This window comes from Poecilia reticulata, chromosome 22 (assembly GCF_904066995.2).
Source record: "Poecilia reticulata chromosome 22, P_reticulata-male-v2, whole genome shotgun sequence".
Taxonomy (NCBI): Eukaryota; Metazoa; Chordata; class Actinopteri; order Cyprinodontiformes; family Poeciliidae; genus Poecilia; species Poecilia reticulata.
In genome coordinates this window covers 9,485,172-9,498,647 of record NC_088851.1, presented here as the reverse complement: position 1 = coordinate 9,498,647, position 13,476 = coordinate 9,485,172, and the positions used below count along the sequence as shown (strand labels likewise).

Here is a 13,476-nt window from a genome sequence, read left to right as displayed (position 1 = left end):
GTGGAGTACCATTTAAAAAGATTCACGCAGACATAAGGAAAACTAGAACAAAGTGTTAGATATGTTTGAGCTGTTCTTTACAAGTAATTGGTTAAAAGTAATGTAAAAAACAAAAATTTGACTGATTTTAATTTTTTGTGGTCATGATAGGTCATGCTTATGTTCAGTAAAAATTAACAGTTTCTCATTGCGCATGAAGCTTATATTTACTTGATGATCTCAGATTGTTTGTGCGAAATTTGATACTCGAGCATTTTAGACATCAGTGGAAAAAGTCACTCCTCCTGCCCGCTCTTTCATACTTTGTTTCTTCTATGTTCAGTGAGATGTTTCCATGTATCCCTTCAAGGTGTGCTTATCTACTTCGGCTACGGCATGTGGAACAGCACTCTGGAGATCACGGCCAGAGAGAACGAGGTGCACGCCTCCACCTACCAGCGCTACGATCAGGGCGTGGACGAAGGCTTCTGCGGCTTCGACGACGACTTCTACCCCCCCGCCACTGACGCCTGGGGCGCGCCCGGCGGAGGATTAGAGGCGACTCCACCTCCAAAGGCGAAACCTGAAAGTGACGGGATTTCGTCGAAAGGTGGAGGCAGAACCATTGCTAACAACGGCCTAGCGGAGGAGGATCCCATGGACTTCTGAAGGGGACTGACTTCTGTGTTACATTGAATGTACTGCCTTGTCTGATGCCTGGGGGAGGGAAGAGGCCGTGTGCGAGTGCACGACTGATTACGGGGCGCGCGAGTGTGTGTGTGTGTGTGTGAGCGCGTGTTTGCATGCTTGCACGAGTGTGTATTTGTTTTACGTATCAAACCCCCCTGGGCTAGATGGTTTTTGGTTAGTAGAACGGTTTGTCTTTTACCTTCGTCAACTTCGCCTGGGATGCTGCCTCCCCCCCCACACACACACACAAATGTGGACATAAATGTCTTCACACTTTCACAGATCCGGTCTCTTTAATCAACTTCCCAAATAAAGGAGGACATGTGAGAAAAGTGCGAACAAAGTGAGAGATTTGTGTTTTGGTGATGGAAGTGGAGAAACGACATGCTGTACCGAGCAACTTTTTAACTGTGTAGTCAAGAACTTTGGCACAGGAGAGAAATGAAGGGTGATGAGAGGGTCGTAGATGAGTCAGCAACTGTCTTCCTGTTCCAGCACAGGCAGACAGGCAGGAAACTATCATGGCAGCGTGATTAATACAAAGGCTTTCCGATGGCAAAGTCTGACTGTCTGTTTTCAGCTTTTGTACAAAAACCTGAAGAATTTGTCTAAAACACATTCTTAAACCTAAGCTGAACATCTAGCCTGAGGGGGTTTCCACCGGGGGATTTGGGGTAAAGGGTGTCGATGTTTTCTGTGACGACTAGTTCTTGGACTTTGCTTGTAATAGTGCCTTCATCAACTATGTGTGTTTTTTCTGGTCGTGTCAGTTCTCTACTTTGATTTTTGTTTTTTTGTTTGGCCTGTGTATGTGTGCGTTCTGTTGTACTGTGCCTTGCAAAAGTATTCACAAACAATGAACTTCCCATATTTCTGATACGTTCCAATTACAGGCTTCAGCCTATTTTATTTGGGTTTTAAGTGACAGAGCAAAACAAAGTAGAACTTGTTGTCAAACCAATCCTCTGCAGATTCAGCTGGAATTGTTGGAAGATCTGGAATTGCTGGAAAGTCTTTCCCTGCTGTTTTGTGTTTGTGGAATCCTTCAAACAGGTTAACTTTCAGGTTTCCTTTTTTTTTTAACTCCACCCACTGTCCTTCAACTCTTTCTAGCTTATTATTCACCATGGTCGGGTGGGAGGGGAGTAGAGGGGTGTTTAGACATTTTGGTGTCTCCTAAGGCTGATGGCAAACTGCAAATGGGACTTCCTACTGCTTACTACTTCTCTCCCCTTTTCCCCAAATCCCAGATTTGTGGACTTCACAGCTAATAGTTGCCATTTGAGCAGATTCTTATTCCTGAGGTGTGGGTCTCTGCGGCTCCTTCATTGTTGCCACGGGCCTCTTGGCTGCTTCTCTGATAATACTCCCCTGCTAGGTTTAGGTTTATGGCCAAGTCTTCATGTGTTTGCATTTATGTCACTCTTCCCATTTTTGATTGATGGATTAAACAGAACTTTGTGTAATCTTCAAATACTTAAAGACTTTTTATTGGCCTACCCTTGCTTTAGGCATTCCTACAACTACATCTCTGCCCTGACTGGCACTTTTCTTGCTCTTCATGATGCTGTTTGTTCTCTAATGTTTCCTAATGTCGCACTACTTTGTATTTGTCTATCACACAAATTCTCAATACAGTACAGAAAGATGAAGTTTGCAAAATGTAAACATACATACATACTTTTACAAGGCATTGTACAGGAAGTGCACTCAAACTTGAGTTTCATGTGAATTTCTCTGTCCGTGTTTGCACCGAGTGGGCTCTTCAGGATTTTTAATTTTCAAAATACATTTTGTTGTTCCCTCGCATGGAACTGAAATCCATCCACCTGCTACCAAAAACAAAATGTGCAACGAGAATTGCCAATCAAGTTGTAGAGATTAGACCCGGTAGATATGCACAGACCGAGAGAATAGGTTGAGTCCTAGTTGGCGACCTGCAGTGTTTTCTGTGTGCTTTTTGTATTCAAGCTTATGAGGTTCTCTCTCTTTGTCAGACCTGTAAGTAATTCATTCTCTCTTTAGTTTTTGGAAAGTTTATTTAATTTTTTTTTGTTAACTTTTTTATCGGTGAGGAGAAAAGAGACGCTGAAATCGAATCCTTCCTATTTATATAATCTCTTCTCTCCTCCTCCTTCATGGGTTTCCGTCACTTTATCTTTGCAAATTTCCATCTGACTTTTTTTTTTTCTCCAGTCCAGCTCTTTCATTTTTCATTTACCATCTCACTCCCCTCTTGATATCAATCGGGCCACGTCGGCAGAAAGTAACCTCTCCGAGTCGCAAGTAATAGGCCACCAAAGATCGACTTGCGCTCTGGAAACGCAACAGCAATCTGCTTATGGTCTGTCGATTCGCTCGCTACGTTTTGATTTAATAGTCTCCGCTATCCGCCATCTGATTCGTAACCAGCACTCATTCTGCTGCTGGTGGTTCGGCTCCAGTGTTGTCCCGGACTAGAGTAAATGAGCTACACTTTTACTCTTATGCTTTTTTTTTTTTTTTATGTGTGTTGCATATACGGACAGTTGTCTCAACGTCCCAAAGAGATTAAATTATTGCATTCAAAACGCGGGCTTGTTGTTGCAGTTAAAAATAAAAGACAAGCACTTGTTGGAGAAAGAGCTTTACATCAAAAAAGAAACATATGCAGAGATATTTCTTTATACAGTAAGTGGGATTTTTACAAACAACCAAATAGCTCATTGTTATGCTATGACGCTGAGGGTGGAGGTGGGGGGCGTGTTCTCCTTCAATTGCTTCTGGTGCTGCTGTCTGCCCCGATTGTTGCCCCTCTACCTTTTCCTTGTGCGCCCCTGTTGCTGCATTGGTCCCTTTCAGGGAAGCCTTATTTGTCTGATGCACTAAATCTAAGGATGCCACGCTAAACCCGTCCCACCTGTCCTCCTCTCCCCCCACCATAATCATCGAAAGCTTGAAAGACAAAAAGGAATTTCTTCGCGGTTCAGGAAATGCTAAAGGAACGTTCTTATGCAAATGTTTCATGAACTTACTGTCGTATTTAACTAGGGCTTGTCAAAGGTAAGGATGTGAACATCACCATGATCTGGTTTAACGTAAGGTTTGAATTTTCTCATCAATTTTCCTTTTTAAAGGAAATTAAAATGAAGCCGTCAGAGCTGAAGATAACTGTAAAATACCATAGGTTGTGTAGAAATGAACATATTCAGAGAACCTGGAGAGTTAGCAACTATTTCTGCTCTGCAAGTATTGGCATTTGCACACATTGAAACGTGCAGTTTATTGTCTTTTATATAACAACGTCAAATTGTGAAGAATTAGAATTTAGTATTGTAATACCAAATTCAATATCAGTTTTAGAGCCAACCTGCACTTCTAGATGCTTTTGTTCTATATTGTTGGAAAAAAGTGAATGTCCACAGTTTATTAGACTGTCAGGAAAACAATAAAACAACTAGAAGTTAATAGGTGTGCTCCACCAACAGGTGGTGGTAACATTGACATTAAAGACTTTGAAGTTTGACAGAAGAAACGTCTGAGCGGCTACAGCCAAAGGATCTCTCAAAAATAATTTCCCTTTGCCCATGCTGGGTTTGATGCTGTTTATCAGTTCAGATTGTGTTCAGACCGAACCCACGAATTGTGATATAATATTTACGTACCTTTACATCAAGACTGAGTAGAAAAAGTGCTCTTTATTTGAGTTGTGTTGTTTTGTCTTTGAAATTAGGTTTTAAGGTAAACTGAAAAAATATATTTGTAGTAATGTTCTCTGACCTAAATGTTTTTTTTTTCTTTAAATGCATTTGCGTAGAAAATTATTGCTCTTGATTTTACTATTAAAAAAAAAAGATATTTTGACTATATGGTCCAACCCTATGCTCAGTTGGAATATCTTACATGACCACATCAGTTTCCTCCCCGTCTCTGTTCATAACTTTCAAAAGCTTTACAGTCACAGCCAAAAACAAACATGCAGATTCATTTGATTCCACGTCTCAGATTCTGGACTGTACAGTCATCTGTTTTTTTTTGTTCTGTATATTTGAATCAAAGACTGCGTGAACGCATGTGCAGTGCAGACGTATGTGACTGTGTGTTCTGACGTCTGCTCGTGGTCCACGCCTGCGCCTAAATGTGACCGTCTGCTGAATGTCCAGCATGTTTCTTGTGCACAAGGTTCAGTTTCTAAATATTGTACTTGCATGTTGGTTACGGATCTCAACGGGACACGATAGACATTTGGCGAAACCAAATTCAGGCTTAGTTCTAATCTGCCTTGGAGCCCTGGTTTGATTCAGAGCATGAACCACGTATTTTTTTTTGTTGTTGTTTGTTTTATTTTTATTTTTTTAATTAGCTACCAAAAGCACTGCCTAGAATTCTTCTCTTGTTCATTCTAATAATCTCTCTCTTTTTAAATATATATTTATGTTTATTCCAACCTAACATTTAAAAACCCACTTGTTCACTCCTCTAGGTATGGAAACCACGGCTCCATTTGACAGAACTATGTAGCAAACAGTCTGATTTCCTGGCTGACTTCCTTCACACCCTGTCATACATCTATAATACACACACTAAAAACTGCTGGGTTTAAAAACAGACCAATTAGGGTCCTTTTGCAAAGTCAAACATGGACCAGCTCACCACAATCTGGTTGTGGGTTTCCACCATACCGGGTGGCGTCGCAGAGGTTGTGTAAAACAATGTGGTAGTGAATGGACGTAGCTGAAAATCTCACTTTTCTGCACGTGATCAGTTTTGTTTGGCTCTAAAAGTCACATCAAACCGATGCTACAGATGTGGTGATTGGAAGGAAAGTCGAACTATGGATTCAGTCTGTCATTCATTTGGCTCAGACACGTAGAAAAAACAAGTCACATCTTAGTAGCTTTTATTTCGTCCTGTTGAAGAAGTTTTGATCAGTTCTTTGTGTAGTTCAGAACTTCTCTCACCCCAAAAAAAGTTTGTTTTCCCACCTATTTTGAACTACCTGACAACATTATTCTAGCATTCTGATTAAAGAAACAACCCAGCAGTTTTTGGTTTTTTTTTTTATGTGAATTTCTCCTCTCAACCACAACCAAGACAAAGTACTTTGTTTTGTTTTTTTCACTTTTAATTTACAGAAATCAAAGTTCCTTATCTGCAGTAGTGCCGACTTCCTTGGTATGATCAGCTTATAAGCTATTTTACAACAAACACCCATGATTTCTTTTATTAGGAAAATCACGAGACAGAAATGCAATGTTTTTCTGTGAGTCACCAGCTACAAGCAAAAGCTACGATCCAGACACAAAATACAGTGCTAAAGAAGAGTGACGGACAAAAAAAACAAAAAAAAAAAACAGAGAGAGAGAGTATTTTTCTACAGCTGTTTCCCATCTACACGACCTCCTCGGGTGGGCGTGCCGAGCCGAACTAGGTGGGGTTATTGGTCTGTCCTTCATGAGTGTTTCTTTAATCACAAGGAGGCCTGCTATAAACTGCTAAAATCTATTTTTTGAATAAATGTAGTCTCTAGAAATGTAGAGCTAATTTCTTTAATTGTCTTTGAATTGGTTGCTGTACATGTCGATAGGGCTTCAGATGGTTTAGGCAAACTGAAGAGGAAAACAATGCTGGATACTATTTTATTATCAGGCTATAAGAGCTAAACTACATTTAAAAAAAATTATATAATCTAGACTTTTGCCACTGTTGCTTTTCAAGTCAGCTACTCTGTGTTGATTTTGTGCTGGAGAAGGAATGCCATGTTCTGCACATGTTCAATGTTTGCGGCCAAGTGTCCAGTCAGTGTGTGTAAGACTTGTTGAGATTGGCTTCCCTCGCGTTGGCTAAATATTCTGTTGCTCTCCTGTAAATTTGCCACAAACCTGTATATTATTGTTGTGTTTGTTTCTTTCGAATTTGTGATAACTTTTTATCCTAGGTGCACGATATTTTATTTCATTTTTTTGCTGAACTGTTAATATTGCTTCCATGTATTAATGAAAAGTTATTTATTGCAAAGATTAAACAGAGGTTTGTTCATTTATTAACATATGCAATAAATAGAGACATGCAGTCACGGACTATAAAGTGCACACACGTTCAGTCTTGCATGCAGTTTCAAACCAGATGGTTGCATTGCACCGACGTTCATTCAGACATTTTCATGTTTTAGTTCATACAGGGTTATAATTTTTTCCAGTAGCCAGATTATGTCGTGTTTGCATGACGAGCGAGATGAAAATCTGTAGCTAATTTTTTTCTACCAATCTTTATTTTAACTCTTCAAATTATTCAGACACTGAACTTGAAGAGTGAGCTCCAACAAGATTTCTAATGTTGCCTTTGGATTAATAGCTTTTGTTTCCACTTTTCATACAAGCATTCTACGTCAAAACATGTTCAGGTCTGCATGCTCAAAGTAAAGGAGACCAAGGTAGCAGTCAGTAATGATCCTTAGGAAGTTTTTTTTTTTTTTTGTAAGACAAACTCAACAGAAGCTATGAGTGGGGGGAGGGGGGGGGGTCTTTCTCATTTCCAGGAGAAATGGAAAGGAGATTTTAAGGCAAAGTCAGGATATTAAACCGTATTATGAGTTTTAAATCTCTCAAGAAGGAGTGTTGAGTCTATTATCTGAATATGGCAGGATAATTAAAAAACATAAATCTTAAGGATATATGCGACTCGCCTAAATTAACACATAAGAATAGCTAAGAAGATATAACTAGCAGCTTATTTTGTAAGTTGCGGGTTCCACAAGTCTGGCCTTTAAGGACAATTGGCAAGAAAACCTCATGAGGGAAAGTCACCAAACATGTGGAAGAAGGCATTCTGGGCAGATGGGATGAAAATATGACTCGTTATCTTACATGAATCACGCCACAGTGTATGTGAAGGAAAACAAGTCTCTCCACGAAACAAAGAGGTGGCGGCGTCATGCTGTGGGAGCCATTTTCTTCAACTGTAATAGTGAAATTATTCGCTCTGTTTTAACTCTTACTGCAACGCTTAAAAAGTATCATTTTTTGTACTTCTTTCATTAGTTTCGGAAACAAGAGGAGGTTATAGCAGCGGTTCCCGATGCAACGCAGTTAACCGACCGCTTATGGATCCTAGAAACTCAAGCAGAAAGTTAAATAAGCAGAAAGAGCTGGGGAGTTTTGCCATGTGTTTAATCATAGTGCATTAAATATCATTATTCCATCAACACAGGACAGCTTATTTGCTCAGGATCCTTCCATCTGTCGCTTCTGAAGTCGATGGCTCTGTACCAGGAATGGTTTCCCCTTTCAGGGAACGCACGTTCAGATGCTGTGATGACATACCGGCAACCGCAGACATGCCAGGAAATCACAGAAGAAGTAAAAATGAAACAGTAACCGAGTGAAGATCAGTGATGTGCGCGCGCGTTTGTATCCGTTTAAAGATAAGCTGACGACAAAGAGAAATCACCCGATGTTCTCGTCTGTGCAGTGACTCAGCGACCTTGATTTGGGCAGAGGAGTAGACGCATCGGGCACAGTTATCACCCACTGTGTGTGTGTGTGTGTGTGTGTGTGGTTACCAGAAGAGACTGGGAGGCCGAGTCTGTGGGACAGATTCTTCTGTGCTTATCTCAGTCAAGGTCACAGAGATTACAGAAATACACCGCAAATTGCTAATGTTGTTCGCACAAAGACTTGGATATGCCAAGAAAGTCGATGTGAGTCACCGATCTGCAGCGGAAATCGTATCACGCCAGACGCGCTATCGCTTATCTCAGTGCACGCGGGATTTCACGTATGCAAGCAACATTCTATTACTGTTTAAAACATGTCGAGTGAGATAAAAATAAAATCATCACATCAGAAAACCGCAGATGAGAGAATTGCACTCTTAAAAAAACCGCTGAGCTCAGGAGAAACCATTCTGGAAATAGAACCAGACATGGTTTGATTTAACACTGGTAGAGTTTTATGTTGTTTAGTGTTCAGACGTCTGGTTTGTCTTTAAAAGAGACAGGAAGGAGCCTCCAATTTCGACAATTCAGGAACTTGGTTGTTATATTTTAGTGATGTAGCTCCATTCAGAAATCACATCCATTGGTGTAATAGTTTTAAGAAATAAACTAATTAATACAAGTTTTTATTTTATTTTTTGTTACATGCCTGCAAAACAGAAATAGCAGCTCGACACTAGGACGTGTGGTTAAGAAATGTTTTAATGCCGCATGTGTTTATCTCAAACAAGTGTTCATTACATCTAAAACAACAAAATTAGTTTTAAAAAAAGTGTATATCTAAAACGTGACATTTAATTTTTGCTCTCTGTTGACAGTTAAAACAACAACAACAACAACAACAAAATACATTTACTCTGTAAATTCTGATTCTTTTACAGAGATATAAACACTGCTTGATAAACCTTCACATCAGGTCTAGCTGAACGCAGCGCTAAATCGTTTTAATCAAGTCCATCACTCAGGAGTTAGTAATACTGTCCAAGAAAAAAATAAATCCATGTACAGAAAAAGAACAATTTAGCTAAAAAAAAAAAAATTAACCCAACAACCACACCCATATTTGATCAAAACAAAAGTATTAAACAGATTTAAAATTGTACTCAGTGACAAAGACCCTGATGAGATTCCATCACCAGGGTACTCATTAGACAAGCCTTTGTTATTATGAGATTGTACATTTATGTAACAGTGGGGTGAGTCCGCGCCACACCTCTCTGTGTGGGGGTTGGAAAATTGGCACTTTAGGACAAAAACAAGGATCAAACTGTTTGTAATTAAATGTTCTATCTCTGTGCTGTTTGCGTCTACATCCCTCCACATCGTACGGTAAAACACGGACGTCGTAAATGTTTGCCTTTTGTGCAAAAGTCTCTATGTACAAGAATCCCCGCGGCACCGCAGGCGTCTCCAACCTTAGACGTGGGCACTTTTGGCGTGATGGTTGGAGGAGGCCGCTGGCAGGCTGCCGCCTCCGTGTTTGGAGTAGTAATAGTGGTTGTTGTCCTGGTAGCTGCGTGGAGAGGAGGCGGAGGAGTCCGACGAGCACATGAGCATCACGCCGCCCAGCAGGCAGAAAACGGTGCCCACCCATCCGGCGTAGAGGGAGAAGCCGAAAGACATGAGGCCGAGCTCTTGGTTGGCACCGATGGGGAACCAGATGGTTGGCACCAAAGCGCACAATGCTAAAGAGGCAGAGAGGAAAAAGTCCTTGTCAGGCGTTCATACTGTGCAGACAAATACACTCAAAGACCTTGTGCTTGACGGCACCAAAAGAAACTAAAGGGGGGAAGGGGTGCTGTGGTGGTGCAGGGGTTAAACACAACCCACATGGGGAGGTCTCGCTGTCACAGGTTCAATTCCCAGCCTTTGCCATGTGTCTTCCTTCTCTCTCATTACCCTACTTTTCTGCCCTAGCACTTTCAAATAAAGGCCACTAGAGTCAAAAAAGTCTTAAAGAAAAAGAAACCAAAGGGGTTAAATTGCTTAAGTGTATTCATTAATGTACCAAGTCAAATATGTTGTTTAAAAAGGCCCGTTTCATATACACTGCTCAAAAAAATAAAGGTAACACTTAAAAAACACAATATAACTCCAAGTAAATCAAACTTCTGTGAAATCAAACTGTCCACTTAGGAAGCAACACTGATTGACAATCAGTTTCACCTGCTGTTGTGCAAATGGAATAGACAACAGATGGAAATTATTGGCAATTATATTTCATTCATTCAGATCTAGGATGTGTTATTTGAGTGTTCCCTTTATTTTTTTTAGCAGTGTATATATATCTATATATGTACACATATACATATATGAACACATACACACAAAAAGCTTGGTTATTTCATAACCAAAGTGCTTTGGTTTATGTTGTTGGGACAGAATATGGGTAGTTTTAGCCAAAAATTGGTACAAAAAAATGTTATACGTTGGGTTCAGTTGGAGAAAAGTTTAGTATAAGACTGATTCTTCACATATGTCCATATTGTGCTATACAACCGTAAATTACAAGGTAAACTAGGAAATGGTATGAAGGTCAGTTAATCACTTTAGTCCATTCAGGGGAACAACTTTTCACTTCGGGTAACCCTCTTATCTAGACACACACTTTGACCAAAGAATTGGTCAAAAAGTCTGCAAAATATTTTGCAGTGTTGTATACTGATGCAGAATTTAGCATCAGTAAAAAATCATCAGTGGTTTTAATGGTTTTGTTCCATTGAAACCAAATATCATTTTTGGTCTATTTTAACTAACAGTATGTACAATGTAACACATTTTTTGGCCTTGATAAAAAAGACATACTTTATGCGTAAACAGGCATTTTCTTATAAGCCCTTTATAAGAAAATGTTGCCTTTAAAAACTTTTGATATTTTTTGCTCTTTTCCTGGTGTTACAGCTGTTGGGGAAAGATGGGTTTGGAATGGGCAGCTCTGAAAGTCTAATTAGATTTTTTAACCCAATAGTTTTTAGAGTGCAGTCAGCGCAAACAAGCTTTATTCAAGGGCTGCACAGCTCCTAAAAATACTCCTGCTTTAGGAAATCTGAAAGGTATAAGCGGTAGTAGGTGTTTACCACATTCCTAGCGTGCTGCTTAACGCTCTGTGACAGCACAGTGGGTAAGGTTATAAGAATAAAAATACGCATAGAAAATCAATCCTCAAACACATTACACAAAAATCAAACATACGTCTAGGTTGTATTTTTATGGAGGAGCTGTGGAGACATCAGTCAGGGGTTGGCAAGAGGTTGTTTTGTTTTTTTTTTGTGAAAATGTAGGCGTTGGAAAAGAAATGGTTGGGAAACAGGTGCTAAAGTTGCTTTCCAGGGAAGCGGGGCGGTGGAAAACAGTCCCATATTTATAATCTCAGCAAAGTTGGACCCCTGGGGAAATTTTCATGTGGCTCAGGACAAAAGCAGGGTGTGGATGAGAGTAGGTGGATCGTAGGAATGTCTTCTTTTTTTTTTTAGGTGAGATAGAAGAGCAGAATTTTTTTTATTTTTTTAATTTTTTTTTACAAACTCTCTAACCTCAACACTTTGTAAGCATCTGAGCTCAGGTTCAAACAGGTCAAAATGAGGAAAGTTCAGAGATGTGCAACTCATCGTGCTCGTTGTGGCATCTTATTAACATTCACTGCATCTAAAGAAGTGAACAAAAATGACAATGTCTCTCACCAACAACAACCATCAGCACTCCTCCCAGGATGGCCCGCTTGTTCTTGGCGCTCTGCGCGTCGTTTCCAATGCTGATGCAAGGCATCGACATGAGAAGGAGAATCACCGCAGGGAGACCCATGATCGACCCCAGGATCATTAGGGCTCGAGTGGTCTGGATGTAGGCTGTGGAACAAAATCCTCCTTTAATTTAGACATTTTGCTTTCTATCTATACCAAGTTATGAACAAAAATGACTTCATCTGCATTAGTTGAAGTGAAGAGTTTGAACGGTCGCTACCTGGCAGCTCCAGGATCTGTGTAAAGGCGACACAGTGGTAGAGTGCCGTGGAGATGACGCACTCCTCCCAGGGTCCCTTGGACTGCAGCTCGTCCATCTTCTTACAGGTGGTCACGCCGTACTTACACATGGTCACCCAGTCATTCGTGGACGTGGCGATCACGACCCCGAGCCAGCCCAGGCTGCTCAGGAGAAAGCCGCACAGCTGGAGGCAAGAGTTTGCCATGGCACAGAGTTTGCGTCGAGAGCGCTTGTTCCAAAGTCACGAACCGTTTCTGGGAAAGTTTTGAGTGGATTTGTTAAAAATGTGTGTGGGGTGGGGGGGGGAGGTGGAAAAAAGTATCTTATCAAGAGTTGATATTCCAATAAAAAAAAGGTTAAATCCAGTTAAATATGTGGGGAGGAGGGGGATCCACCAAATCAGGTCTGCTGCAAATGTCAAAAGAATAAAACTCTAGCAGTATTAGAAGGTTTTTAAGGACTGCCTCAGTGAGAGGGGAGAAAAAAAAAAAAACATCCCAAAAACTTTGATCCAATCAGAGGCTATGCATTAGAATAACTTTTTTTTCACTTCTCTGAGGCTGCACTGCCCCTTTCTTAAAATAAATCATGCATGCAGCCTCAGAGTGCCGGTAGCTGCGCTGGGAGATGAGAATATTTAATAGGAAAGATGCTGCCATCTGCTGGTTGGAAAGTATTTCTGCAAGTGGTACACATATGCACAGTGGATTTAAAGGTCTGTTATCATGCTGAGGTTTTAAAGTGTGAAAAAAGAATGACGAAATAATTTAGTTTCACTTAAAATCACAAGTTTTGAGTTTTACAACACGACTGAAAACAAAGTAAAAATCTTTTCAGACCAAAAATAAGTAAAGGAAACAAAAGCAGCGTACCTTGCCGAAGCACCTATAGATTAGATTTTAGTTTTATTACTGCACTCAGTCGTTCCAAGACTGTTTCTTACGTCTTCTGGAAATGTGTTAGCAATGTCTAGTCACTGTTAGGTGTTTAGAATCTGTAAGTTTGCTCTGGTGTCTTTTGTCTGCATTCTTCTTCACATCATACACAGACTTTCAAGCACATTTAGGTTTTTCTTTTGGCTCGGCTGTTCAAAAACTTTGACTTTTAGTTGGTCTAACCATTATTTTTTTGATCATCTTCAGGGTTACGAATTCAACGTTATTCCTTGAGTATTGCATAACGTCTCAGTTTCTCCTGATACTTTCGCTACAACGCCTCACAATTTCCCACAATCGTTCTAGGAGTCTGTTTTGTAAACTTCAGCCAGGGCTGCGCGTGTTTTATTGTAATAAAAGGCTCACGTTAGCTCCACCACTGCAGAGAACAGGTTCTGGTTTGCATCCCTAAATTGC

At 40.3% G+C, this 13,476-nt stretch overlaps 2 protein-coding genes across 5 annotated transcripts in view; one reads left to right on the top strand and one right to left on the bottom strand.

Annotated features, from left to right (window-relative positions):
• The window catches only part of slc7a14a (solute carrier family 7 member 14a), a 28,540-nt gene extending 21,867 nt beyond the window's left edge, over positions 1-6,673 (top strand). For all 4 annotated transcript variants that reach the window (XM_008399180.3, XM_081603097.1, XM_008399181.3 and 1 more), the window contains one exon: positions 350-6,673. In XM_008399180.3, coding sequence (XP_008397402.1) covers positions 350-648 — 299 coding nt within the window. In that variant the 3' untranslated portion in view covers positions 649-6,673. The remainder of the gene's footprint in view (positions 1-349) is intronic.
• Positions 6,674-8,827: 2,154 nt separating this feature from the next.
• Positions 8,828-12,556, bottom strand: cldn11a (claudin 11a). The gene is made up of 3 exons (XM_008399178.3): positions 12,104-12,556; positions 11,824-11,988; positions 8,828-9,828 (listed from the first exon to the last, which is right to left on the bottom strand). Exons 1-3 carry the CDS (start codon positions 12,327-12,329, stop codon positions 9,560-9,562), a joined length of 660 nt encoding a protein of 219 aa, XP_008397400.1. The 5' UTR covers positions 12,330-12,556; the 3' UTR covers positions 8,828-9,559.
• Between the last annotated feature and the right edge of the window lie 920 nt (positions 12,557-13,476).

Coding starts and splice junctions, on each gene's coding strand:
- cldn11a (XM_008399178.3), bottom strand. CDS start 12,329: ATGGCAAACTCTTGCCTCCAGCTGTGCGGCTTTCTCCTGAGCAGCCTG. Junction 11,989..12,103: donor ACAGATCCTGGAGCTGCCAG/GTAGCGACCGTT, acceptor TTTGTTCCACAG/CCTACATCCAGACCACTCGA. Junction 9,829..11,823: donor AGTGCTGATGGTTGTTGTTG/GTGAGAGACATT, acceptor CTGCCTCTTTAG/CATTGTGCGCTTTGGTGCCA.